The 26,669-nt window shown below is 47.1% G+C and overlaps 1 protein-coding gene across 2 annotated transcripts in view; it reads right to left on the bottom strand.

The window, feature by feature from the left end:
• The window catches only part of c16h1orf50 (chromosome 16 C1orf50 homolog), a 50,653-nt gene that overhangs the window by 20,024 nt on the left and 3,960 nt on the right, over nucleotides 1-26,669 (bottom strand). The window contains exon 2 of one of the 2 annotated variants that reach the window (XM_038821588.1): nucleotides 26,093-26,208. The exons of the other annotated variant lie outside the window; for it this stretch is intronic. Coding sequence (XP_038677516.1) covers nucleotides 26,093-26,208 — 116 coding nt within the window. The remainder of the gene's footprint in view (nucleotides 1-26,092; nucleotides 26,209-26,669) is intronic. 2 annotated transcript variants of the gene reach the window in all.

Here is a 26,669-nt window from a genome sequence, read left to right as displayed (position 1 = left end):
CCCTGCAAAGTCCACCTTACTAACAGCTGGGGGCTTGTGCCAAAGTTGGGAGAGCTTTCTCACAGACTAGTTCAGCAACAGCCTGACATAGTCATATTCACAGAATCATACCTTACAGAAAATGTCCCAGCCACCACTATCACCATTCCTGGTTATGCACTGTCTCACCGGCAGGACTGACCCCAGCAGAGGTGGGTATACAGTCGTGAGGGAGTTTCCCTGGGAGTCCTCAACATTGATTCTGGACCACATGAAGTCTCATGGCTTCAGGTTAAACATGGGCAAGGAAACCTCCTGCTGATTAACACGTACCAGCCACCATCAGCTAATGAATCAGTACTCCTCCATGTTGGACACCACTTGGAGGGAGCACTGAGGGTGGAGGACTTCAATGTCCATCACCAAGAGTGGCACGGTAGTACCACCACAAGACTGAACTGGCTGGGTGGTGAAGTAACCATCAAGAGGGAATAATATACTTGACCTCATCCTCACCAATCTGCCTGCAGCAGATGCATCTATCCATGGCAGTATCGGTAGAAGTGACCACCACACAGTCCTTTTGGAGACAAAGTCCCGTCTTCACATTGAGGATGCCCTCCATCGTGTTGTGTGGCACTACCACCGTGCTAAATGGGATAGACTTCGAACAGATCTAGCAACTCAAGATTGGGTATCCATGAGGCGCTGTGGGCCATCAGCAGCAGCAGAATTGTATTCAACCACAATCTGCAACTTGATGGCCTGGCATATCCCCATTCTACCATTACCACCAAGCCAGGAGATGAACCCAGGTTCAATGAAGAGTGCAGGAGAGCATGCCAAGAGCAACATAAGGCATACCGAAAAATGAGGCGTTGACCTGGTGAAGCTACAACGCAGGACTACTTGTGTGCCAAACAGCATAAGCAGCAAGTAATAGAGCTAAGCAATTCCACAACAAAGGCATCAGATCTAACCTGTCCCCTGCCACATCCAGCCATGAATGGTGGTTGTCAATTATTAAACTCACTGGAGAAGGAGGCTTCACAAATATCCCCATCCTCAATGATGGAGAAGCACAGCACATATGTGCAAAAGACAAGGCTGAGACATTTGCAACAATCTTCAGCCAGAAGTGCCAAGTGGATGATCCATCTTGGTCTCCTCTGGAGTTCCCCAGCATCTCAGATGTCAGTCTTCAGCCAATGCGATTCACTCATGTGATATCAAGAAACGGCTGAAGGTACTGGATACTGCGAAGGCTATCGGCCCTGACAATATTCCGGCAATAGCACTGAAGACTTGTGCTCCAGAACTTGCCACAGCTCTAGCCAAGCTGTTCCAGTACAACTACAACACTGGCATCTACCCGCCAATGTGGAAAATTGCCCAGGTATGTCCTATGCACAAGAAACAGAACAAATGCAACCCAATCAATTACCGCCCTATCAATCTACTCCCCAACATCCCCATCCTCAATGATGGAGAAGCCCAGCACATATGTGCAAAAGACAAGGCTGAGACATTTGCAATAATCTTCAGCCATAAGTGCTATGTGGATGATCCATCTTGGTCTCCTCTGGAGGTCCCCAGCATCTCAGTGATGGAGTAAATGATGGAAGGAGTCATCAACAGTGATATCAAGTGGCACTTACTCAGCAATAACCTGCTCACGGCCGCTCAGTTTGGGTTCTGCCAGGGTCACTCAGCTCCTGACCTCATTACAGCCTGGGTTCAAACATGGACAAAAGAGCTGAATGCCAGAGGTGAGGGTGAGAGTGACTGCCCTTGACGTGAAGGCAGCACTTGACCGAGTATGGCATCAAGGAGCCCTAGCTAAACTGGAGTCAATGGGAATCAGGAGGAAAACTCTCCACTGGTTGGGGTCATACCTGGCACAAAGGAAAATGGTTGTGGTGGTTGGAGGTCAATCATCTCAACTCCAGGACATCACTGCAGTGTAGTTCCTCAGGGTAGAGTCCCAGGCCCAACCATCTTCAGGTGTTTCATCAATGACCTTGCTTCCATCATAAAGTCAGAAGTGGGGATGTTTGTGGATGACTGCACAATGTTTAGCACCATTCGTTACTCCTCAGATAATGAAGCAGTCCATGTCCAAATGCAGCAAGACCTGGACAATAACCAGGCTTGGGCTGATAAGTGGCAAGTTACATTTGTGCTACACCAAGTGCAATGCAATGTTCATCTCCTACAAGAGAGGATCTAATCACTGCCCCTTGTCATTCATGTGCATCACCATCTCTGAATCCCCCTCAATCAACATGGGGGTTACCATTGATCAGAAACTGAACTGGACTAGCCACATTAATACTGTGACTACCAAGGCAGGTCAAAGGTTAGGAATCCTACGGCGAGTAACTCACCTCCTGACTCCCAAAGCCTATCCACCATCTACAAGGCACAAGTCAGGAGTGTAATGGAATACTCTCCACTTGCCTGAATGAGTACAGCTCCAACAACACTCAAGAAGTTGAACACCATACAGGACAAGGCAGCCCGCTTGGTTGCTCCACCGTCCACAAACATTCAAACCCTACACCACCGATGAAAAGTGGCACACTTGTAGATAGTGTGTACCATCTACAAGATGCACTGCAGTAACTCACCAAAGTTCCGTAGACGACACCTTCCAAACCCACAACCACTACCATCTAGAAGGACAAGGGCAGCGGATATCTGGGAACCCCACCACCTGGAGGTTCCCTTCCAAGTTACTCACCGCCCCGACTTAGAACTATATCGCTGTTCCTTCACTGCCGCTGGGACAAAATCCTGGAACTCCCTAACAGCACAGAGGGTGTACCTACACCTCAAGGACTGCAGCGGTTCAAGAAGGGAGCCACTTTCTGAAGGGCAACTAGGGATGGCAATAAATGTTGGCCTAACCAGCAGCACCCACATTCTGTAAATGAGTAAAATACAAAATCAAAGCATATGGGTAAATTGGGCAGCTGATGCATTTGGGGTGGAGCGGAACAGATAGCTGAGGAATGGATTTGGGGAGAGAGGCCTACTGTGGTAGGCTCAGGATAGAGGACGTATTGGAAGGGGAGAAACGGCAGCCTCTCCATTGCGAGGAGAATGGCAGACGAGCCCGGAAGTCAAACGTCCTGTCCCCGAAAGTGGCACTTCCTATTTTTGCGGGGACAGTCAGGGGTTTACGGAGGCTGATGGCGATTTAAATCGTCAGCTGCCTCCACTGAAGTCGGAATTTGGTCGTCCAGGAGTGTGAAACTCAGAGTACAGATTAGACCTGGTGAGAGCTGGTCTAAATTTTGTTAATTCATTTGGACAGCAAGGGTACCCTTCTGGAAGGTAAGGTCCCTTTTTGGATATGATCCTGGGACAAATTGAGGACAGGTAAGGCACCCTTTTGGGTAGATAAGGCACTCTTTGGGATTGTTAAAAGACATGATTGTGTGTAAAAAGTACATACACTCAATGGAACTGTCAAAACTGTCAAGGACTTTAAATCTGCTGGGCTTTAACTTACAAAAAAAGTACGGAGGTAAAAAAAATCAGTGCTTGATATCTCGCTCTGTCTTGACATAATTCTGACCCCTATCATTATAGGATTTGTGCTACATGCTACATTTAGCACATGTGCTACATGTGCTAAATCAGGGGCTGATTTAGCTCATTGGGCTAAATCGCTGGCTTTTAAAGCAGACCAAGCAGGCCAGCAGCACGGTTCGATTCCCCTATCAGCCTCCCCGGACAGGCGCCGGAATGTGGCGACTAGGGGCTTTTCACAGTAACTTCATTGAAGCCTACTCGTGACAATAAGCGATTTTCATTTCATTTCATTTAATTTCACATGGTTGATTTTAACATTATCACAGTGGGGTGTCTGTGAAATTAGCAGTTTGATTGACAGCTCCAAGTGGTAAGAGGATAGGAATGTTTGTTTTCATAAGGGATTAGTTGAAGGAATTTCAACGTATTGAATATTTCTTTTCTCAATTAGTTTTTAAAAAAGTAGTGGCATTACCAATAGACACACAACTTTATTGTGTCAGCATGGGTCCTGAGGTTTGTCCATGGTAGATACTAGGTGAGTTGGCATGGAGCGGGTAAGGGTAATATGCAGTAGGTGGGTATCATTATATTTACTTTAAATGCTAGGTGGCACTGTTGCACATCCTCCTCCCAGATCCACCAGTCCAAGTGGAATCTGGGATTTCATTTATTAAATTAACTTTTGAATTTCTTAACCTGCTGCTGCCACAGACATCAGGTTTCTCTTCCATCTTGTAATCTGGAGCTGCACAGCTTTCTCCCCATCCAATGCATCCTCTAACCTGGACCTACCAGCATAGGCCTCCCTCCCAAGCTCTGTTCCTTAGCCATCTGTTCCACTCCACCCCAAACTCATCAACTGCCCAATTCTCCTCATCTCTGTTCTAAAAGGGTGACCCCTTATTTTAAAACAGTGCCCCCGGGTTCTCGACTAACCTGCAAGAGGAAACATGCTTTGCATGTCCACATTGCCAAGACCATTCAGGATCTTATAAACTTCAATCATGTCACCCCTCACTCTTCTAAACTCCAATGGAAACAAGCCTTTCTAACCTTTCCTCATAAGACAACTGACTCATTCCAGGTATCAATCGAGTAAACGTCCTCTGAACCGCCTCAAACGCATTTACATCCTTCCTTAAAAAAGATCAAAAGCTGCAAACAACATTCGAGCTGTGGTCTCACCGATGCCCTGCATAACTGTTCCTTACTTTTATGCTAAAATCTTCTCATAATAAAGGTCCGCATTGCATTGGCCCTCTTGATTCTGTGTGGTACCTGCATACTAACTCTTTGTGACTCATGCACTAGACACCTAGATCCTATTGCACCTCAGAATTCTATTGGAGTTCTCCATTTAAGTAATATTCTGGGTTATTTATTCTTACTGTGAAAGTGAACAACTTCACAGCTTCCCACATCTACCCCAACTGCCAAATCTTTGCCCAGTCACTCAACCTATCCATTCGTCCTCACAACATATTTTCCAATCTATCATTGTGTAGTCTTGAAATTTAGTTACCATGCCTTCGCTCCCCTTATCTAAGTCATTGATATAAATTGTAAAACGTTGAGGCCCCAGCACAGACCCCAGCGGGACTTCTCCACCCACACATCACATCCTGCAGATTAGACAAAGGCTCATTATGCATGCTGTCTCTTCTCTACTGGACAGACCATTTCTATCCGCGCTAATGCATTACCCACTACACCGTGAGCTTTTACTTTCCACAATAACCTTCGAATCCAGAATCAAATGATGAAGAGAAAGTTAAAGGGTGGGATGTCCTTCTGCCGGCCCACCCTATTCCCGCGGCGTGTTTTGTGGCAGCTGAGGGAGTCTGCCGTTGGCCAACTTGGAAGACCCCGTCAGTGGGAACAGCCAGAAAATCCCACCCGAAGAGTTTTTTTATGTTTCAATAATACCGGTTGATTCAGCCGCTCACTGCTTACCTGCAAATTCTAACTTGCAAATAAATTAACCCTACCCCACCCCTCAGTTTCCTGCCCTCTTCCCTCATGCCAAACCAACTCGTTAGTCAGAGGCTCATTAGTCAGGGGCGGCACGGTAACACAATGGTTCGCACTGTTGCTTCACAGCGCCAGGGTCCCAGGTTCGATTCCCGGCTTGGGTCACTGTCTGTGCGGAGTCTGCGCGTTCTCCCCATGTCTGCGTGGGTTTCCTCCGGGTGATCCGGTTTCCTCTCACAAAGATGTGCTGTTCAGTAATTTGGACATTCTGAATTCTCCCTCCGTGTACCCGAGCAGGCTCCAGAATGTGGGGACTAGGGATTTTCCCAGTATTTTCATTGCAGTGTTAATGTAAGCCTACTTGTGACAATGAAGATGATTAAACTTAATAGGGAACCCCAGTGAGACTAATCCCATTCCTGATTTTTAAATAAGAAATGAGTTTGGAATCTCAATACTAATAGATGCACAGGATGTGCATGTCAACATTTGGTGCATTTGTCAGTATAAGTTAGATGAAAAGTACAATGAGCAAATGTGTTACTTCCTTAGTTACTGAATGATGGGGGTGTTGCTGAAGCAAATATAGATGTGTGAAGTACATGCATCCGTATTAGAGTGGCTTTTGCTAAAATTAGTCGATGCATAAGGCCCAAAACCAAACTATAAATAAATGCCTATAAACATGTGCCTCGGCCATATTGGGGATTGTAAAATATGTATGCCGGCTAAAGGGGGCGGCCACAATTGTTATTATGAAGATGCTTACCTGTAAATATATATGTTAATTTTTGCGTGTTTTTTTTTCTCTAATAATTTGTAATATGTTGTATATAAAATATGAAAACTCAATAAAAAACATTTAAAAAAATTTTTTTTTTAAATTAGTCGATGCAGCTAAGACAGTTTAGCAATTTCTTTTTTTTTCATTTAGAGTACCCAATTCTTTTTTTCCAATTAAGGGGCAATTTAGTGTGGCCAATTCACCTACCCGGACACATCTTTTTGGGTTGTGGGGGGTGAGACCCACGTAGACATGGGGAGAATGTGCAAACTCCACATGGAAAGTGACCCCGAGCCCGGATCGAACTCGGATCCTCGTAGCAGTGCTAACCATTGTGCCACCGTGCTGCCCGGTTTAGCAGTTTCGAATGGGATAACTTTCATCCCAATCTAAGTGATTTCTTTTTTGTAACATTGATAATGCTCTCACTGGCATTAACAGGAACATCCCCAATTCCTCATACCAAAAACGATGCATCACCAAGATCTGAGACATTCCTTTTCAATGTTTCATCCTGGCGAGTTTCAACAAAACTAGCAGACTGTCGGTATGGAGGTAGCGGAGGGAAATGTCAAAGTGGGAGGGTTTATGAGCTGGTCAAGCCACATTTGTTTTGCTGTCCCTTTTAACCTCATGCTGGTGAAAAGAGGCAAGAGGTAAACACACTTTGAAGGTAGTAAACTCACCTTCCACCCTCCCTCCTCTGAAATCTGGTGACAAACACATTCCAGACATTGTTTGGGTGGATTGTACGAGCTCCTGATATCATACCAGCCTTCCCACCCCACTGTATAGTCATGCTAAATTTTCTGATGCCACAAAGATGGGTCAGAGAGTAAGTTGTGAACAGGACATAACGAGGCTATAAAAGGATAGAGATAGGTTAAGCGGGTGAGCAAAGATCTGCCGAATAGAGCATAATGTGGGAAAATGTGAAATTGTCTATTTTGACAGGACGAATATAAAAAGAGGCATATTATCTAAAAGGTGAGAGATTGCAGAGCACTGAGATGCAGAGGGATTTGGGTGTCCTAGTGCATGAATCACAATAAGTTAATATGCAGGTGCAGCAAAGCTAATAGAATGCTATCATTTGTTACGAGGGGAATTGAATACAAGAGTAGGGAGGTTATGCTTCAGTTATGCAGGGCATTGGTGAGACTACATCTGGAATATTGTGTTCAATACTGGCTGCCTTATTGAAAGAAAGGTGTAAATGCGTCAGAAGCACTTCAGAGGTTTACTAGATAAATACCTGAATTGGGCAGGTTGCTTTATGAGGAAAGGACATGCTAGGCTTTTATCTGCCGGTGTTTAGAAGAGTAAGAGGTGACTTGATTAAAACATACAAGATCCTGAAGGAACTTGGCAGAGTGAATGTGGAGAGGATCTTTCCTCTTGTGGGAGAATCTAGAGATAGGGCATCACTGTTTCAAAATAAGGGGTTGCTCATTTAGGACAGAGAAAGAAACTTTTTCTCTCAGAGAGTTGTGAGAATTCACTTCCTCAAAAAGTGTTTGAGGTCGAGCCCTTGAATATCTTTCAAGCAGAAATAGATAGATTCCTGATATGCAAGGGGGTGAAAGGTTATCGGGGGTAAACAGGAATGTGGAGTTGAGGATAAAATCAGATCTGCCCATGATCTCATTGAATGGCAGAGCAGGCTCGAGGGGCCAAGCGGCCTACTCCCATTCCTAATCCGTATGTTTTTCTGTGCCTGCACCTTGATACATAACCGCCAACTTTTCTATCCACTGAGTCTCACTTGTGATTCTGCTGGTAGAACTGGGGAGGTGGTGGCATAGTGGTATTGTCACTGGACTAGTATATCAGAGACCCAGAGTAATGCTCTGGGGACCCAGGTTCAAATCCCGCCACTGCAGATGGTGAAATTTGAATTCAATAAAATATCTGGAATTAAAAGTCTAATGATGACCATGAAACCATTGTCGATTGTCGTAAAAGCCCATCTTGTTCACTAATGTCCTTTAGGGAAGAAAGTCTGCCATCCTTACCTGGTCTGGCCTACATCTGATGCCCAGACCCACAGCAATGTGGTTGGCTCTTAACTTCAAGGGCAATTAAGGATGGGCAGTAGCTGGCCCAGCCTGCGATCCCTACGTCCCATGAACAAATTAAAATAAACTATCTAGGCAGTTGGCGGCCAACGTTAGAAGGCTGCTGAATGTGATTATGATGCCCCCAGAGAGTAGGGACATAGCGGGGTAGGGACATGGATGCAGAGAAAGCATTTGATCAGGTGGAATGGGCCTATCTGGGGCGGTTTGGGTTTGGACGGAGCTTCATTGACTGGGTTAGGCTGCTGAATCAGGCGCCTGTGGCGAGTGTACGGATGAACAGGTTGACATCGGGCTATTTTAGACTGCACCGGGGGATGAGGCAGGGATACCCCCTCTCCCCACTACTGTATGCGCTGGCCATAGAACCGCTGGCAATTGCGTTGAGAGCCTCAAGGGGCTGGTCCGGGAGGGGTGAAACACAGAGTCTCACTATATGCGGACGACCAATGCCCTGCATATGTTTCACTAGAAGGAATGGAAGAAATTATGAGGATTCTGGGGGAATTTGGCCGGTTTTGGGGTTATAAATTGAACATGGGTAAAAGTGAGATGTTTGCGATCCAGGCAAGGGGGCAGGAGAGGCGATTGAGAGAGCTGCCGTTTAGAGTGGTAGGGGGAAGCTTTCCGAACGTAGGTATCCAGGTGGCACGGAAATGGGAACGGCTATACAAGTTAAATTTGGCCCAACTAATAGACCAAATAAAGGAAGATTTCCGAAGGTGGGACATGCTCCCGGTATCACTGGCTGGGAGGGTACAGACAGTGAAAATGACTGTCTTCCCGAGATTCCTGTTTGTGTTTCAGTGTCTCCCCATCTTTATTCCTCGGACTATCTTTAAATGGGTCAATAAGGTGATCTCTGGCTTTGTATGGGTGGGTAAGACCCCGCGAGTAAAAAAGGGGATGCTGGAGTGCAGCCGGGGGAAGGGCGGGCTGGTGCCGCCGAACTTTAGTAATTATTATTGGGCGGCGAATATAGCCATGTTTCGGAAGTGGGTGGTAGGGGGTGCGGGTGGGGGTGGTATCAGCCTGATACAGTTTAAGGTCGTTCACCGGGCACACATGACAGTGGCCCAGATGGGCAGGTTCTTTGGGGTAGAAGTCAGGTGCACAAGGTGTACGGGAGAACCAGCGAACCATGTTGATATGTACTGGGCATGCCCGAAGCTTAGGGGATTCTGGCAGGGGTTTGCGGATGTCATGTCCAAGGTGTTAAAAGCAAGGTTGCACCGAGTCCAGACGTGGCGATTTTCGGAGTGTCGGAAGATCCAGGAATCCAGGAGGAGAAAGAGGCAGACGTTCAGGCCTTTGCCTCCCTGGTCGCCTGGATACTATTAGCTTGGAGGGACTCAAAGTCCCCGAAGTCGGTGACCTGGCTCACTGACATGGCTAGCTTTCTCTGTCTGGAATAAAATCAAGTTTGCCTTGAGAGGGTCAATGTTGGGGTTCGTTCGGAGGTGGCAGCCGTTCGTCGACTTCTTTGGGGAAAATTAGCCGTCAACAGCGGGGGGGGGGGGGGGGGGGGGGGGGTGGGGGGGGGGGGGGGGGTTTGGGGTTAAGTTTAGTTTAGATTAGGATGTAAGAAAGGTGGGACCTGCGAGGGAGGAAGACGGCCTTTGCACTAAAACTATCTCCTCTCAATCACAAAGTTCTGGGTTTAAGTCCCAGTCTGGGACTAATGCAGAAGAATCAAGACTGTCACTCCAGTGCAATACAAAGGGAGTACTGCGCTGTTTTGATGAGACATTAAACGTAGGCCCCCATCTGCCTGCCTGGGTGGGTATAAAAGATCCCATGGCACTATTCCGAAGAAGACTATTTTGGTGTCGTGGCCAATATTTTTCCCTCAACATCACAAAAAAAGCAATTATCCATTATTAACACCTAGATGTTTGTGGGGGTTTGCTGTGTGCAAATTGGCTGCCACATTTCCCATGATACAGAGCCCACACTTTAAAAGCATTTCAATGGCTGTCAGGCAACAAAATGTTTTGAAAGAGATTCACAGTACGCAGCAGAGAACTCACACAAAGCATGATTGAACTCAATTGCACTATATAAATGTAAATGTTTCTTATTCAAAACCCACGACCACTACCATTTAGAAGAACGAAAGGGGCACTTGGGAACACCGATGCCTGGAGGTTCCCCTCCAAGTCACTCATTATCCTGACTTGGAAATATATTGCCATTCTTTCATTGTCACTGGGTCAAAATCCTGCTGCTCGCCCAGGGACTGCAGTGGTACAAGAAGGAAGCTCACCACAAGGGCAGCTAGGGATGGGCAATAAATGCTGGCCTAGTCAGCGATGTCCACTTCCTGTAAATTAAGTTTAAAAAAGCAACCACCCTGACATCTTCCTGTGACACCCATATAACATTTCCAAATGTTGTTATTCTTCGGATCAGCCTCATTAACACTCTCATTCTTTTGCTCGTTCAAGCAGCCCCTCTATAGTTGTTCTTCTCGTCCCAGAGCAGAATTGCACTATCATCCCCAAACCCCAGCAGATACTTGGCACATGAAAGACTGAGGGGAATGTCTGCTCCACACTAAGACCTCCAGTGCCAGGCAGTGGACACGCTGACTGACAATAGAAAGATACGTTACAACAGTGGACAAGAAAGGGGTTTTTATAGGTATGCTTCATTGTGAATGCTATGGACCCAGTGAGCAGGGACATTACATCGAGTGCACTGGCACCCTGTAACAAACCATGGTTACAATTTCTGGTCTGTTTCAAGTTAGCCAATTTCATCCTGAGTTGAAGTCGGGGGAATTGTTGTCAGTCTCCCTGGACTAAGTCTCTTCGTCTAAGTGATGGATATATAGATTATAAAGTTGAGGCCCCTATGCCGAAGCACTCCAGATGTTACAGTTTGCCAACATTAAAATACCTATTTATCCTGACTATTTGTTTTATGTTAGTTATTCATGCGAATATATCACCCCCAACTTCACGGGCTCTTAGCTTGTTTATTAACTTTTTGTGTAGCCTCTTATGGAACGTTGTAGAAATGCAAGGATCCCAAAGACTGGTGACCAGGATTTGTAACAAACAATACTTTGTTCACCAGCTGAGCAGCTACTCCATACTTGTAGTCTGCCCGCTTTCCGTGGAGAACTCTCACGCTCCCGTCACTTGACCCTGTTAAGTGGCCGCGTCATCATGTGACCACTCGGTCTACAAATGTCTTTTGGAAGTCCAAGGTTTCTACAGCTAAAGGTTACCCTTTGTTTACCCGAATAGTTACATCCCCAAAATGATGGATGCAATGGAGAACCTAGATTCTAGCGAGAATGAGGAAGTGAAAGAAAGTAGTGTCCGAAGATATGTAGGTTAAATGGGGCTACGGCGATTGGGCGGGGGAGTGGGCCTGGTAGGGTGCTCTTTCAGAGGGTTGGTGCAGACTGAATGGGCTGAATGGCCTCCCTCTGCACTGTAGGAATTTTATGATTCTATGGTATATTATGAAAGAGAAGGGCAGAAAGAATCTGAAGGAACTGGTAAGACAATGATGGAGAAACAGTCATTTTACAACCTGGGAATCTAACTGTCAGGGTTTATTCCACAAAGCTAATCAGAATAGATTGTATATTTGCAGAATCTGAACAGGTAATAGAAAGTGAAGACACACCATACACTTCACATACACATATCTTTTACAGACCGGATTACAGCAGATAAAAGGATGACTGACTATAAACAAAGTGATACTGAAAGGCATTAAGGCTATTTATCCCACAGGAGAAACACCTAAAGGTGGCACCAGAGTAACATATATGCTAGTAGAGGCCAATGTGTGGAGGTATGCCACCATTAGTTATAGAGTGAGCAGGAAAAGCCACCGGGAAAGATAAACATTGGCTGGATGTGGAAGGTGAGACAAGTAGGGGCTGGTTTAGCTCACTGGGCTAAATCGCTGGCTTTTAAAGCAGACCAAGCAGGCCAGCAGCACGGTTCGATTCCCGTACCAGCCACTAGACAGGCGCCGGAATGTGGCGACTAGGGGCTTTTCACAGTAACTTCAATGAAGCCTACTCGTGACAATAAGCGATTTTCATTTCAAGTGGTAAGACCCCATGGAGTGGCATAATGAGCTAAAGCTGTAGAAGGCCAGAAAATGGAGTATGAGTTCTAAAAGTAGGACGGGAAGTGGTCACGGCCTTGGGAAAATATCACAGACTTGGGGAAAAGGACTCTGATTATCGGAGGGAGGGATTGCGTAGCAGTAGTCCAGAAGGAGATAGGAGGACGAGTCAAGGTCAGGGGCGGGATTCTCCGTCGGCGGGATCCTCCATTTCGCCGGCAGCGCACTCACGCCCATGGATTTCCCGACGGTGCGGGGGTGCCCCATTGGCCGGCTGACAGAGGATCCCGTTGCCGGCGGGGGGAGCGCCGCACTAGAAAACGGAGAATCCCACTCCATTTTGGCACGAACAAGGATCATAGAACAGGATTGGAAAGCCACTAGAAGTAGAAGCCCTTATGATCGAGAAGTTTTAGTGTCTACAAACAAATTAAAAAGTAAGTTGATAAAGGATGCCAAACAAACAGAGTTGGAAAAAATTTAGATATATACACTGAAATACCAGACTGGGGACAAACGAGTAACTCGGAGCTTCAAAGACTTGCTGACCAAGATGTCAGAATGGACTCCCCCATTGCAGGAAAAGTGAGCTTGCAGATTCACTTAGCTCTTTTAGCAACATATTCCTGGGAATATAAATTAATTGAAATGAAATGAAAATCGCTTATTGTCACGAGTAGTCTTCAATGAAGTTACTGTGAAAAGCCCCTAGTCGCCACATTCCGGCGCCTGTCCGGGGAGGCTGGTACGGGAATCGAACCGTGCTGCTGGCCTGCTTGGTCTGCTTTATAAGCCAGCGATTTAGCCTTGTGAGCTAAACCAGCCCCTGGTTGATATGAAAACAGCATTTTTGAAGAGTGAGACATTTCAAATCTATGGACCAGGGGACGTAGATTCAAGACAAGTGGCGTAGAGGGGACATGAGGAAGAACCTTTTTACGCAGAGGGTAGTGGTAACAGGAATTTGCTGTCCGAGTTGGTGGTGGGAGCAGAGACCCTAAACTTTTAAAAGGTAACTGGACCTGCACCTTAAGTGCTTTAAGCTACAGGGCTATGGATCGTGTGCAGGAAGGTGGAATTAGAAAGGGCACCTGGGGGGGGGGGGGGGGGGGGGTCCTTGGGCTGGCATGGATAAGATTGACCAAATGGCCTCCTCCTTTGCTGTACCTATTCACTGATTCTATGAAAGGGAAGTGTTTTTGAAACCACGTAAAGTGGTTGAAGATAAAGAAGAGAAAATGTGGAAATTAAACAAGTGTGTATAGGTTGAATTATGCATTAGAGGTATAGTATTTCTCAGCTATGTCCATGTTGCTGAAAACAGGTTGTATTCAGCTAAAAGCAGACACCCCAGCAATGTTCTAATGGTATGACAAGGAGAAATGAGTCGGCATCTTCATGATGCACATTGATGATTTTCTGTGGGGACATTCTGCAGAATTTGAACAATGGGTGATACATAAAATAAAGAAGGAATTAAAGGTTGGAAGTCAGGCTTTGGCGACCGTTACATATATAAGGTTTAGCATTAAGCAGAATAAGTCAAGTGATCTTGAATCAACAATCTTAAAGAATGTCAATCACATCCCAATAAATCAGGCCAGGTCCTCAGAAAATAATGCATCTTTGATCCATGGAAGAAGCAGACAGCTTTGCAGTTTGCCCAGACAGTTGAACTGGTTGTGCACTCAAACTAGACCTAGTGCTAGTTGTAAGGTATTGGAACTGAGTACAATGACAAAACATGTCACAGTGGAAGAAGTTCTGAGAGCAAATGAAACACTTAAGAAATTACATTTAAAGAAACACACACTCAGATTTCCAGCTCTTCATGATCCAGAAGATATGAGATTAGTCATTTCTAGTAGTGCTTCGCATGCCAATTGTGGTGGCGCAGCCCCTTTGAGTAGGTGGCCCTGGCGGCCCACGTGACTGGTGCAGGGCCAATGGCACGGGAGTGCGCGAATCTCGGCCAATAGCGAGTCAACATGGGGCCCTGGGAACAGGGGCCCAGGCAGCGTGGACCCCAGAGCCTAAGAGATAAGACCCATCCTATTGTGTTCTGTGCCTGTGTCTATACCAGCCTTTGCCTTTCATTAATAAACCCCTTTGTTACTACTGGAGGCCTCCAGTGTTGTCTCGAGACACCACACCGATCTTCCAGGTGGATATTCTAGGACAGCAGTGTTTATTGCACTCTAAGTAGGAAAGAATAATAAATGTTGCCCATTGGCCTGGGAAGCAAAAAGTTAAAAAGGATAGTTAAAAGCACCTTAGCTGTTGAAACACTGACATTAGTAGAATCAATAGATATGGGGTGTACTTAACAAGTATACTGAAGGAATCCTATACAAGGGGCAATCTGAGAAACATTTGCCCACAGAATGCTATGTGAATAACTGTTCTCTTTACAACAATATTCATTCGACAAAGAGTGACACTGAAAGAAGGGTGAGGAATGGCCTTCCTACTATAAAGGAAATGTTGGAAAGAAGAGAGATTTTAGAATTAAAAGGGGTAGATGCAAGTCACCAGTTGTCAGGCTGTTTCACAGAGAGAGGTGTTTTCTCCAAGAAATTGTTCGATGTACTGGATGCCTTGTTGTATAATAAGCGTATTGAAAACCAATAATTTTTTTGATTGCTTTGTAATTATTTATACATGGTAAAGAGGAAAAAATGTTTTGTTTAAAGAAGAGGGGACATGGGATTTATTGATAGTCGGTAGTCAGTTGTACTCTAATGTGAGACATAGAAGAGGGAAAAACGTGCAAGCTGGAATTTCCCAGCCATTCCCGCTGGCAGGATATTCCAGAATCGCTGACGGCGAAGCCTTGCCGTGGGATTCCCGGTAGTGGGGGGTTACATGAAATGGGTAAGCCCGTTGACAGCGACAGGACCAGAAGTTCCCACAGGCTGCCAATAGTGGGCCACGTCAGCCACCACGAAACGCACGTGAGCACGCGGAAAATCATGCCCATGATTTTGCCTCTTGACAATTAGTTTGAAAGATTGTGTTTACATTTTCAAATTTTTACTTTAAAGAAAGGAGATATGTCAATAACTTATTAATTACATTGTTACAGTTTGATGGCAATGACAAATGTAAACAGGTGATTGGTATTTGTACGCTGAAAAACGAGGATGGCTGGTATACTGGGGTGTTGGAGTGGTGTTGACTGTGAACTAAATCAAGAAACTCTATCCAGCAAAGAAAACAACTGTAACTTAGTTTTTTAAAATAAATTTAGAGTACCCAATTTATTTTTTCCAATTAAGGGGCAATTTATCATGGCCAATCCACATCTTTGGGTTGTGGGGGCGAAAACCACGCAAACACGGGGAGAATGTGCAAACTCCACACGGACAGTCACCCAGAGCCGGGATCGAACCTGGGACCCCGGCACCATGAGGCAGCAGGGCTAACCCACTGCGCCACCGTGCTGCCCCACCAGCGTGGACTTAAGATTAGCAACCAAACCTTTGGAACTTTGACTCACATTGGCAGATGTAGCCATGCTGGCCACGCAAAATGGACACTGAGCCAAACTAAAATGGAAGACAGCAGGGAAAGCCTGTTTAGTAAGAACAGACAGCCTGCTCTCAACTAATTAGCATTTTGCAAGCAGCAAACCAGTTTTCTGGCCAGGTGCAGATCTCCAAGCCAAAGGTGTTAATGGCAAAGCGCTTAACATTCTGATGAGGCAGCCCAGATCCAGGCACACACAATGGCAACATTTCCATCTCAATGTAGCACTTAATTGGTGGAGCAGACAGGATGGCACCAGAGTAAAAGAATATCGAAACCACCCCCCAACATCGAGGAAAGCCCCGCATTGGAGGATTTCGAAGGTAGCCGTTTGGAAACGTTCCAATCGGTACCGAAAGGTAGAGCCCGCCTAGAAGGGGGCAAGGACATTAGAGAGGGGTATAAAAGCAAATCCCCCACAGAGCCCGGTCTGTTAAACCCGTGCTCCGGCTCTGACTGACATCTTGCATCCTGACTCCAGCCGTTGAGCACCAGCCGCCGAAACCGTAAGTTCAACGCTCGCTACGCGATCCAAGCCCACTAGACTCCCAAGTACCAGAACGCTTGCTGAAGGCTGCAGTGCCAGACCAGGACGAAGGCCTCGTTCTCTGACCTTGCCTGTTCCTGTTAGATAAGTATTCTGTTTGCTTAAGTTTAGTTATAGCTTAGTCTCTTAGTGTGTGCATGAGTATTTATTATAACTGTATAATAAATATTGATCGTTTGAACTTTACTAATCGGTGTATCGTCTTTATTACTTTGAACTTGACCTTGGAATACTTGTGACGTTGCCTATACGGCAACTGGCGACTCCAGAGCTAAATAATTACATAGAACAGAGCCTAGTAGTGTTAAGCACACGTCGAACTCGGAGGCGTGTTAATACACTCCAATAAACGCGTTTTACAACCACAGTAAAACGTGCAACATTTAGTGGCAACATCCGCCGGGACCCTGTTTTAAGTGGAAACACCACAGTGTCCAGGACCCTGAAATTTGAATTAGAACTCCAAATTGCAGAGAAAGAAAGAGATCACAAGTATTCAAGGTGTTCAAAATAATAAGCGAAATTCGGAAGTGTGTTTAGTGCATGCGTACTAACAGGGCTGTAAGGTAAAACTGAAAGCTTTTTGTTGCGACAAACTTTCGGTAGTTTTGTGATCGGAAAATAGCGTAAGCCGTACCCTTTTCTCCAAACACCACCCCAGCAACCCCCTGTTCCAAATTATAAAAAGAGAGTCAGAGGAAATGGCCATGCAGGCAATGGAACGTCTGATGGATCCAGCAAAGTTTGTGGTCGCAGCGACCAGCAGCAGTAGCAGGGTAGGCCAGTGTCCCACGTGGGAGCTGGAACTCCGCAAATATTTACAAGGAAAGGGATGGCCCCTTTGGAAAGAGTTTTGTGCAAATGAGGAAACAGGTCCCGGAAGTATAGGTCATACTTGGTGGGAGAACCTCTCTCAAATACACAAAAAGAACCTAGGTAAAGCACGCAAGCCGATGGCGATTGTGTCCTGTTTGGCACAGTTGCGAGGCGCAGAGGAGGTCATCAGGACGCTCCGGACAGATTTAGAAGAGCGGAATAGGATGAGTAAGGTCGATGTCAGGGACGTCGAGAAAGAAAACCTGGAATTAAAAGGGAAGTTGGCAGAGAAGGATAGAGAGGTGGATGATGCCAAGAGGGCTCACCAGTCTTGTCTAGCTCATCTGAGCAGTTCCCAGACCCAGTATGAGAAAGCCTATCAGGACGTGCAACGTGCCGTTCTGATAAGACAGGAATCGGAGAAGCAGGTGGAGGCATTGCAGAGGCAATGTTCTGATCTCAAAGCAGCTTTGAGAGCACTCCATGCTGCAACGACCGAACAAAGACAAAGCACAGTTGACCACGCGAAATGCAGGAAACAGATTGCGGAATTGCAATCTCTGCTTTCGGTGCAGAATGGCTTCCAAAGCACCTTTGGAGCACAGTTAGATGGGGAAAATGCCCCGGATTGGCAGGAATTAAGCGAGACAGCGCAGCGTTATGTTCAGGGAACATGTGCGCCCGCAGCTCAGCAGAAACGACAGGCACCCCAACCCCCCACAGCTCAGACCATAACCGCACCCATGAATCCCGTAACCACGCAGAGAAAAGCCGAATCAGAAGGCGCCCCAGACATAACTTACACCACCCCTTTAACAGTAACCCAGCTAAGGGACGCTTGTGAAAAGATCACTCCGTTCCTCCCCACCGCAGACCCCCACCAGTTTTTCGCTAAAGTAAAACAGCAGGCTACCATGTACGGCCTGGATGAGAGAGAGCAGGTTAAGCTCACCGTGCTGAGCTTAGACCAGAGTGTAGTAGCAGCCCTCCCCGACCCACAGAACGTGGCAGGAGGCAGCCTAGAGGAGATGCACACTGCCATTTTAGATGCCATCGGGTACAATAGAGGTGACCCCGTAGAAGGATTGAATAAGTGCAGGCAGAAGAGATCCGAACACCCCACAGCATTCGCAGGAAGGCTGTGGATTCATTTCAGCGCAGTTTTCGGACAGCTAGATAGAGCGCATTTAACCCGCGAAAACATGGTTAAGTGGACGCGCACAATTATCTCACACGCAACAGAAGCAGGACAGAGCGCTTGCAATAGTTACGACCCCTCAGAAGAGGCCCATAACGAAAAATGGGTCCTGAAAAGATTGTCCCGCGCTTGGGAGCAATCGCTTCAGGCAAAAGGAAAAGTTAGATCCCCAGAAGAGGCTCAGGCTGCTGCAGATATCCAAGCAGTCAGAGAGCACCAGAAGCCCGCATGGGTAAATGAAGGCAAGAGCAGCCCTCAGCAGAAAGGACAGGAATGCTATAACTGTGGACAGTTAGGGCATTGGGCAAAAGAGTGTAATGCACCCCAGCGATCTCAGAGAGGCCAGCAGACAGGCACTCTGAACCGCAGTAAGGCAAAACCCATCCACAATGTAGCAGTACAGTCAGGACCCACCAATGTGGACGAGACGAACTGACGGTGTTCGGGCTCCCCCACTTGGGTCTGTGACACACTATGGGACTCATCAGGGAGGCCCGTAGTCACAGCAAAAGTCAAAGGGAAGCCCATAGAGTTACTGTGGGACACAGGAGGATCCCGCACCACCATTAACTCCACAACCACGGCACACTCAGACACGTGGCCGACCACCTCCACCATTACACTTAGCGGGTTCACCGGACACTCGCAGCAGGGACATATCACAGCACCCGTAGCGATCCAGCTAGGGAACATTAGCACAAGGCACCCCGTAGTTCTCGTAAATCTTCCCCGGACAGCAGAGCACATCCTGGGGATAGATTTTATGAACGCTCATAGCTTGTCGTTCGACCCAGTGAACCAGTGTGTCTGGCGAATGGCGAGATCAGACAGAGCACCAGCCACCCTCACAGTAGGAGACTACGCTAATCGGATTAGCGCAGTGGGAGAGTACTCATTCGACCTGACTACACTCCACAGACAGACAAATTAAAGCCCTACTGAACAAACACAGGACAGCATTTGCCAGTCACCGTCATGACTGTGGCAGAATGACTGGACAAGTTCATGTTACCGGACAGGACCCCCGACCGCAAAAGCAATATAGATTTCCCCTCGAGGCAGAGGTGGAAATAGAAAAGGTTATAGGTAGCTTGTTGGACCAAGGTGTACTGAGAACGGTAGCCTCCACCAACAATGCCCCTATTTGGCCAGTGAGGAAGCCCGATGGATCATGGCGTCTGACCATCGATTATCGGGAACTCAACAAAGTAACCCCCGCAGTAGCCCCAACGGTAGCTACTAGTCCCGAGACCATGCTCAAGCAGGGTCTCAACGCCAAGTACTTCACGGTATTGGATATCAGTAACGGATTCTGGTCCATACCATTGGCAAAAGCGTGCCAATACAAATTCGCATTCACTTTTAAAACTCAGCAGTACACGTGGACATGCCTCCCACAAGGATTCCACAATTCACCCTCCATTTTCCACCGACAGCTGGCAAGTGGATTAGAAAAATTTTCCCGACCCGAATGTCTGGTACAGTATGTAGACGACCTACTACTGCAGACAGACACAAAGGCAGAGCACATTTCGCTTCTGGCTGAACTCCTGGAACTCTTGACTGAAATTGGCTGTAAAGTTAACCCGAAAAAGGCCCAAATATTGGAAAGTAAAGTGATGTATTTGGGATCAGTCATCACGCACGGCAAACGCGAGATCGAATTCAAAAGAATTGATTCGATCGTCAAATTGCCCCTTCCCCAGAATGTTTCAGCCCTCCGGTCGTTTTTAGGACTGGTTGGCTATTGTCGGAACCACATAGACGGATTCGCGACAAAAGCCGCCCCACTTTCAGACCTCCTTAAGAAAGGAGCCCCCTGGGAATGGCTTCCGCAGCATACAGAGGCTGTGGAGGAGTTAAAACGAGCCCTTAGTGCAGCACCCGCGCTGCTAGTCCCCGACCCACTTTCCCCTTTCGCAATCGAGGTAGCGAGCACCGATCTGACCCTCTCGGCCGTGTTGCTTCAGGAACGGCACGAGCAGCTAAGACCAGTGGCTTATGCCTCCCGACTGTTAGACCCGGTAGAACAAGGATTTTCAGCCTGTGAGAGGCACCTCCTTGCTGTCTTCTGGGCAGTACAGTACTTTTCATACATAACCGGACTAAACCCCATCACCATTCTAACCGAACACACACCCACACAGCTACTACTAGACGGTCGACTGAAGGACGGTTCAGTTAGCCAGATTAGGGCAGCTAGGTGGACCCTACTTTTACAAGGACGGGACATTACTGTAAAACGGACACGCACACACACATATTTAGCAGACAACCTCCAATACCCCGGACAGCCCCATGACTGTGAAATTGTAGCTCCCCTGCATAACACAGGACCCTTTTTAGCAAAAACACCCCCCAGGAAGATAGGGAACCCAAAACAAAGCCCCCAGCGCACAGACACGTGTGGACCCTTGAGGATTTATGTAGACGGTTCCTCCACAGTTTTAAATGGTGAGCGTATCACAGGATGCGGCATCTATGTAGAGGACGCGCAGGGGCGCGCTCTCGAAGAGATAGCTCTGAAGTTACCTGGTCACTTAGGCGCGCAGGCAGCAGAGCTAGCAGCCATAGCGTATATAGTGGACCACCCCGATTCTTTCCCCAGCCCAGCAGACATATATTCAGACAGCTTATATGTATGCAATAGCCTAACAGATTTTCTGCCCCTGTGGAGGACAAGAGGTTTTGTATCCGCAGACGGAAAACCCCTTCCATCAGCCCCCTTACTCCAGCATATCCTAGAGAAAGCGAAGGACAGGACCTTCGGCATTATAAAAGTTCGCAGCCACCATAGGTCATCACCCCCTGGGAATGTAAAAGCCGACGCATTGGCTAAGGCAGGTTCCAGGAGAGGACACTTATGGACCCCCCCAGCTAGCGCACCAGCTAGCGCCCCTGTGAGCGCAGTACAAGTCTCACAAACAGAGGTTAAAGATCTCGTGGCAGCACAGAAACAGGACGGAGACCTCAGGGAGGTTTTCAAGGGAAACTTTGTGCCTGCGTACGAGCACTTTAAACACACACTGACCACACATGAGGGTGTGATCATTAAGGACCAACTTTATGTGGTCCCACAGCAGGACAGGAATCAGATGATTGCCTTGTTCCATGACGGACACGGGCATCAGGGAATTGATGCAACAACGAGGCACCTCAGGCAACTCTGTTGGTGGCCTAATCTCAGGACTGATGTCACACATTACATAGAGAATTGCCTTATTTGTGCTCAGAATAACCCGGAGAGGTATTCTAAGAAGGCACAACTTCGGCATACTCGCCCAGTAAACGGCCCTTGGACAAACCTCCAGATCGACTTTATGGGTCCATTGCCCCCTTGTAGGAATGGCTATAAATACGTTCTGGTGGTGATAGATACCTTTACCAAATGGGTAGAGGCATTTCCCTCACGAACAAACACAGCTAAGACAGCTGCAAAGATCCTGACCCACCACATCTTCACGAGATGGGGTTTACCCCGAAGTATCGATTCGGACCAGGGATCTCACTTTACAGGACGGGTCATGAGGAACGTCCTGACAATATTCGGATTCAAACAGAACTTCCATATTGCGTATCATCCACAGTCCAGCGGGATTGTGGAGCGCATGAATCGGACCCTAAAAACTACCCTTAGGAAAATGGTTCAAGAGAATAATTCCACATGGGATTCAGTGCTCCCCTTTGCACTTATGTTCATAAGGAACACTGTCTCCACATCTACAGGATACACCCCACATACACTCATGACCGGACGCCCTATGAAAGGTACAGAATTCCTTTTAGGACTGGACATGACAAGCCCCGAAGTGACGGCCCTCACACATGAAAAGGCAGTTAAAGATCTAGTTGAGACTGTGAGGTCTGCACAGCTCGCAGCCGCAGTCCAGCTAGGGAAACGCCGACAGCAACGTACTGCCTGTTTCAATAAGACCGTACACACCACAGAATTCCAGGTTGGGCAACAGGTAATGTTATCTGTTTATAACCCCAGCAGTTTTTTGGCTCCAAAATATTCCGGTCCCTACTCAATTTCGGACAAAATTAGCCCCTCCGTTTACAGGATAAAGTATCCTAATGGGAAGACCGCGTGGTTCCATATAAACCAGTTAAAGGCATATGGAACACAGGCCAACCATGCTCACCATGTCCTGCTGGATGCAGCAGAACACTTCACCCCGCCCACCAGAGACACTTTTCCACCATCCCCCTCACAGACCAGTTCATCCACGGACTCGCCCACGACTCCGCCCACAGACCACAACAGACCACGCCCCGACACGCCCACAAGCTGCCACAGCAGAGACAGCAGGACTGACACTGACTCTGAAGACAGCGACAGCACACAGCCATATAGCCCACACTGCACCAACTACGACCCCGACTCCAGTGACCCCATGGAAGTCACCTACCTCAAAAATCCAGAACCACCACCCGACCCCGACTACCCCGACAACACACTCGACACTACACAATGGCACAGGGACAATTCCTACAGACTTGTCCGCAATGACGAGAGTGACCCCCGGTCACACAATTCCAAAGTTTCATGCCTGATCCACACAAGGGTGTGGGATCCGGGAGAGCAGGACGACGCAATGTCTGAATCCCGACACGGCAACCCCTTTGTGACCCTGTTCACAGAGGCAGAATCAAAGTGAGGTGTCCAGATGATGTAAAATAGGAATCGTTTGAGGGAAACGATGTCCTTTCTGATGGAACCTGCACGTATGTTTGTCTTCGTTTTATGTTTGTTTGTCTCAGGATTGTACATTGTTCAGCTGGAGGATGGACATCTTCTTTTCAGCTGAAAAGATTGTGACCACCTCACATACACGTTAGTTTGTCCGCAGATACTTTTGAGAACTTCGGTTTGATTGGAGATCTTTTCCAAAGTTGTAAGGCCACACGCCAAATAGTTTATCTGCAGATATCTCTGAGAACTTCAGTGATGTCCTCAGTTGGAGCATCTTGGCTCCCTTGGTTTTTTAGGTGCCCCTCTATTCGGCGAAATAGAGGCTGCAAGTCATGGTGAACACATTCGTACCCGTTTTTTTCCAGGTTACTCAGGCAGTGGACAAACGGCACTGAGGACCCGCCCTGTCTGAGAACCAACCCTTGGTCAGCCAAGCTCGGGTATGGCACAGCACGCCCTACCCGGGGATCCCATCCAACTCGTACCCGTAGCGGCCCATACGCAACTCATTCGGATGTTTGTTTCCAAGTTTGTTTTCATTTTACGTTAGGTAGCCCTTCGGCCGCCATCCCACATGCTATTTACATCCGGGAACATTCGGATGGTAAATCAGCAAAGCCTGCGAGACGGCTCGCAGAAGGAAGGATTGTTAGGTGTATGCTGGTCTTTAAATTCGCTTTTTGAAAAAAAAAATGAGGGGAGTCACAGGGTGTGACTTAGCCAGTCATTTTAAAGGGTCAATTGGGTTTTGAAAGACAGATGCACTAACAAGTAAAGGTCTTAGACTGTGTATTGACAGATACTGTGCTTGATCCCAAAGGTTTCAAAGGACGAGACAGAGGTCGAAGCCAGGATTGTCAATACCGGAGGAAGAAGGAAGAGAAAGAAGAAGAACAGCAAAATGATGGAAGCCCACTTATTACTGTTTAATGTCATATGTATATGTGTGGAAACAAGACACGTTTCCCCCACAACCCCCACCGTAAATGTTTCAATTACAGCAAACCCCCAGTGCTCAGCTCTGATCAGCGAGGTTCAGACCTGGTGTACTAAATTCATGACGTGGTACTCCATGTCCTATATAATCGAATCACTGTTGGTGATCGCGATCCTCATCATACTAGTGCAGACCCTCAGGTTGAGGAAATGGAAGAGGAGAGCCTCTCGTTCCAGCACCTCACCCATCTATAGAGTTCAATCCCCCATCTTCGGATTCCACCAAACCCCTCAACCCCTCACTGATTACAACACTCTGTAAATAAAAATTCAGCCATGTATTATATTGTTCCATACTCGACTGCCGAGTTGGGAAGTGTGATGTTGTGGTGTGAATGGTTAAGGTTTTAGAGTGATTAAATGTTTAAGTTAAGGTTAAGGTTAATAGTGATAGGTAGAGGTTCCCAGTTGTAGTAATGCATGTCCCTTTGACATAGGGCCAAGTAGAGATGTTAGTTAAAAAAATTTTTTTCTTCTTCCCATAGTTTAGGAACAGAGTAGAACAGGAACTGGCAGGAGGTCAGAGAACACAAGGAAGGCAAAGTACATAGGTGATCCTTCACAATAGTATGATTGTGAGGATCACAAGGAGGGAATGTAGCCATGCTGGCCACGCAAAATGGACACTGAGCCAAACTAAAATGGAAGACAGCAGGGAAAGCCTGTTTAGTAAGAACAGACAGCCTGCTCTCAACTAATTAGCATTTTGCAAGCAGCAAACCAGTTTTCTGGCCAGGTGCAGATCTCCAAGCCAAAGGTGTTAATGGCAAAGCGCTTAACATTCTGATGAGGCAGCCCAGATCCAGGCACACACAATGGCAACATTTCCATCTCAATGTAGCACTTAATTGGTGGAGCAGACAGGATGGCACCAGAGTAAAAGAATATCGAAACCACCCCCAACATCGAGGAAAGCCCCGCATTGGAGGATTTCGAAGGTAGCCGTTTGGAAACGTTCCAATCGGTACCGAAAGGTAGAGCCCGCCTAGAAGGGGGCAAGGACATTAGAGAGGGGTATAAAAGCAAATCCCCCACAGAGCCCGGTCTGTTAAACCCGTGCTCCGGCTCTGACTGACATCTTGCATCCTGACTCCAGCCGTTGAGCACCAGCCGCCGAAACCGTAAGTTCAACGCTCGCTACGCGATCCAAGCCCACTCGACTCCCAAGTACCAGAACGCTTGCTGAAGGCTGCAGTGCCAGACCAGGACGAAGGCCTCGTTCTCTGACCTTGCCTGTTCCTGTTAGATAAGTATTCTGTTTGCTTAAGTTTAGTTATAGCTTAGTCTCTTAGTGTGTGCATGAGTATTTATTATAACTGTATAATAAATATTGATCGTTTGAACTTTACTAATCGGTGTATCGTCTTTATTACTTTGAACTTGACCTTGGAATACTTGTGACGTTGCCTATACGGCAACTGGCGACTCCAGAGCTAAATAATTACATAGAACAGAGCCTAGTAGTGTTAAGCACACGTCGAACTCGGAGGCGTGTTAATACACTCCAATAAACGCGTTTTACAACCACAGTAAAACGTGCAACACAGAGAACAGTGTCTATTCCCCTGACTGTACTGGCCCTCATCGCTTCCGCATTCCTTGTTGCTCTCTGCACTCAGAAAGCACGGCAACATGGTCAGCCTTCCCATCCTTCCTGCTGTCCTCGTTCTTATCCATACAAATCGAAGGCTGAGGCTCCTCCATCGTGACATCCTGGTATGAACCATGTACAAAGGACAACCGCTGGGGTGGGGATGGGGCGGGGGGGTGGACTCAGGGTGATTATGACCCATGGAATTACAGTCCAGCTGGGATGCAAAGGGAAGGAGTTGGTATTTAGCGTGGGGGAATAGATCCCTACCTTCTGAATCTGCTCAGCCAGTGCTACAATGTCGAGAGGGTCTCCAGCCCTGTTGGTTTGGTAGGTGCTGACTAGCTGCAGACCTGCAGGGTTGGCACTGCTTTCCACCAGTGCCACTGTAAACAAAACAAGAACCATTAAGGAGGTGCAATAGGCATCCTATCAATTCCCCTAATGGCTCCAAGGATGAATGCATCACTCAGCGTGGAACTGAGCCACCTAGACTAGGACGATGCAAGATTCCTGGTCTCACCAGATGAGTGGTGTGATTATCGTCGGAGCCCCAGGGCAAGAAATCAAAGCCAGCCGAGTTCGCACTTCTGACCTTTGAACTCTGCTGGAAAGCACATGTGCTATGCCCTTGAAGTCATGTCATTTTCATAACATTAAATATGGACTCTTCCCTCCTGTAAAATATTCTACAACTGTCTTTCATTTAAAAATGGGCACTGATGAACCATAAGATGGCCACCAAAGGTCAAGTGACCATTGCAATTTCAACGATTTGAAGCTTCTGGAAAGTTCCTAATTACTTCACCCTGGTCTCCTGCTGGAATGACTAAGAAATAAACATGTC

Source organism: Scyliorhinus canicula, chromosome 16 (assembly GCF_902713615.1).
Source record: "Scyliorhinus canicula chromosome 16, sScyCan1.1, whole genome shotgun sequence".
In the NCBI taxonomy this organism is placed as follows: Eukaryota; Metazoa; Chordata; class Chondrichthyes; order Carcharhiniformes; family Scyliorhinidae; genus Scyliorhinus; species Scyliorhinus canicula.
This window is presented reverse-complemented; position numbering and strand designations above follow the sequence as displayed.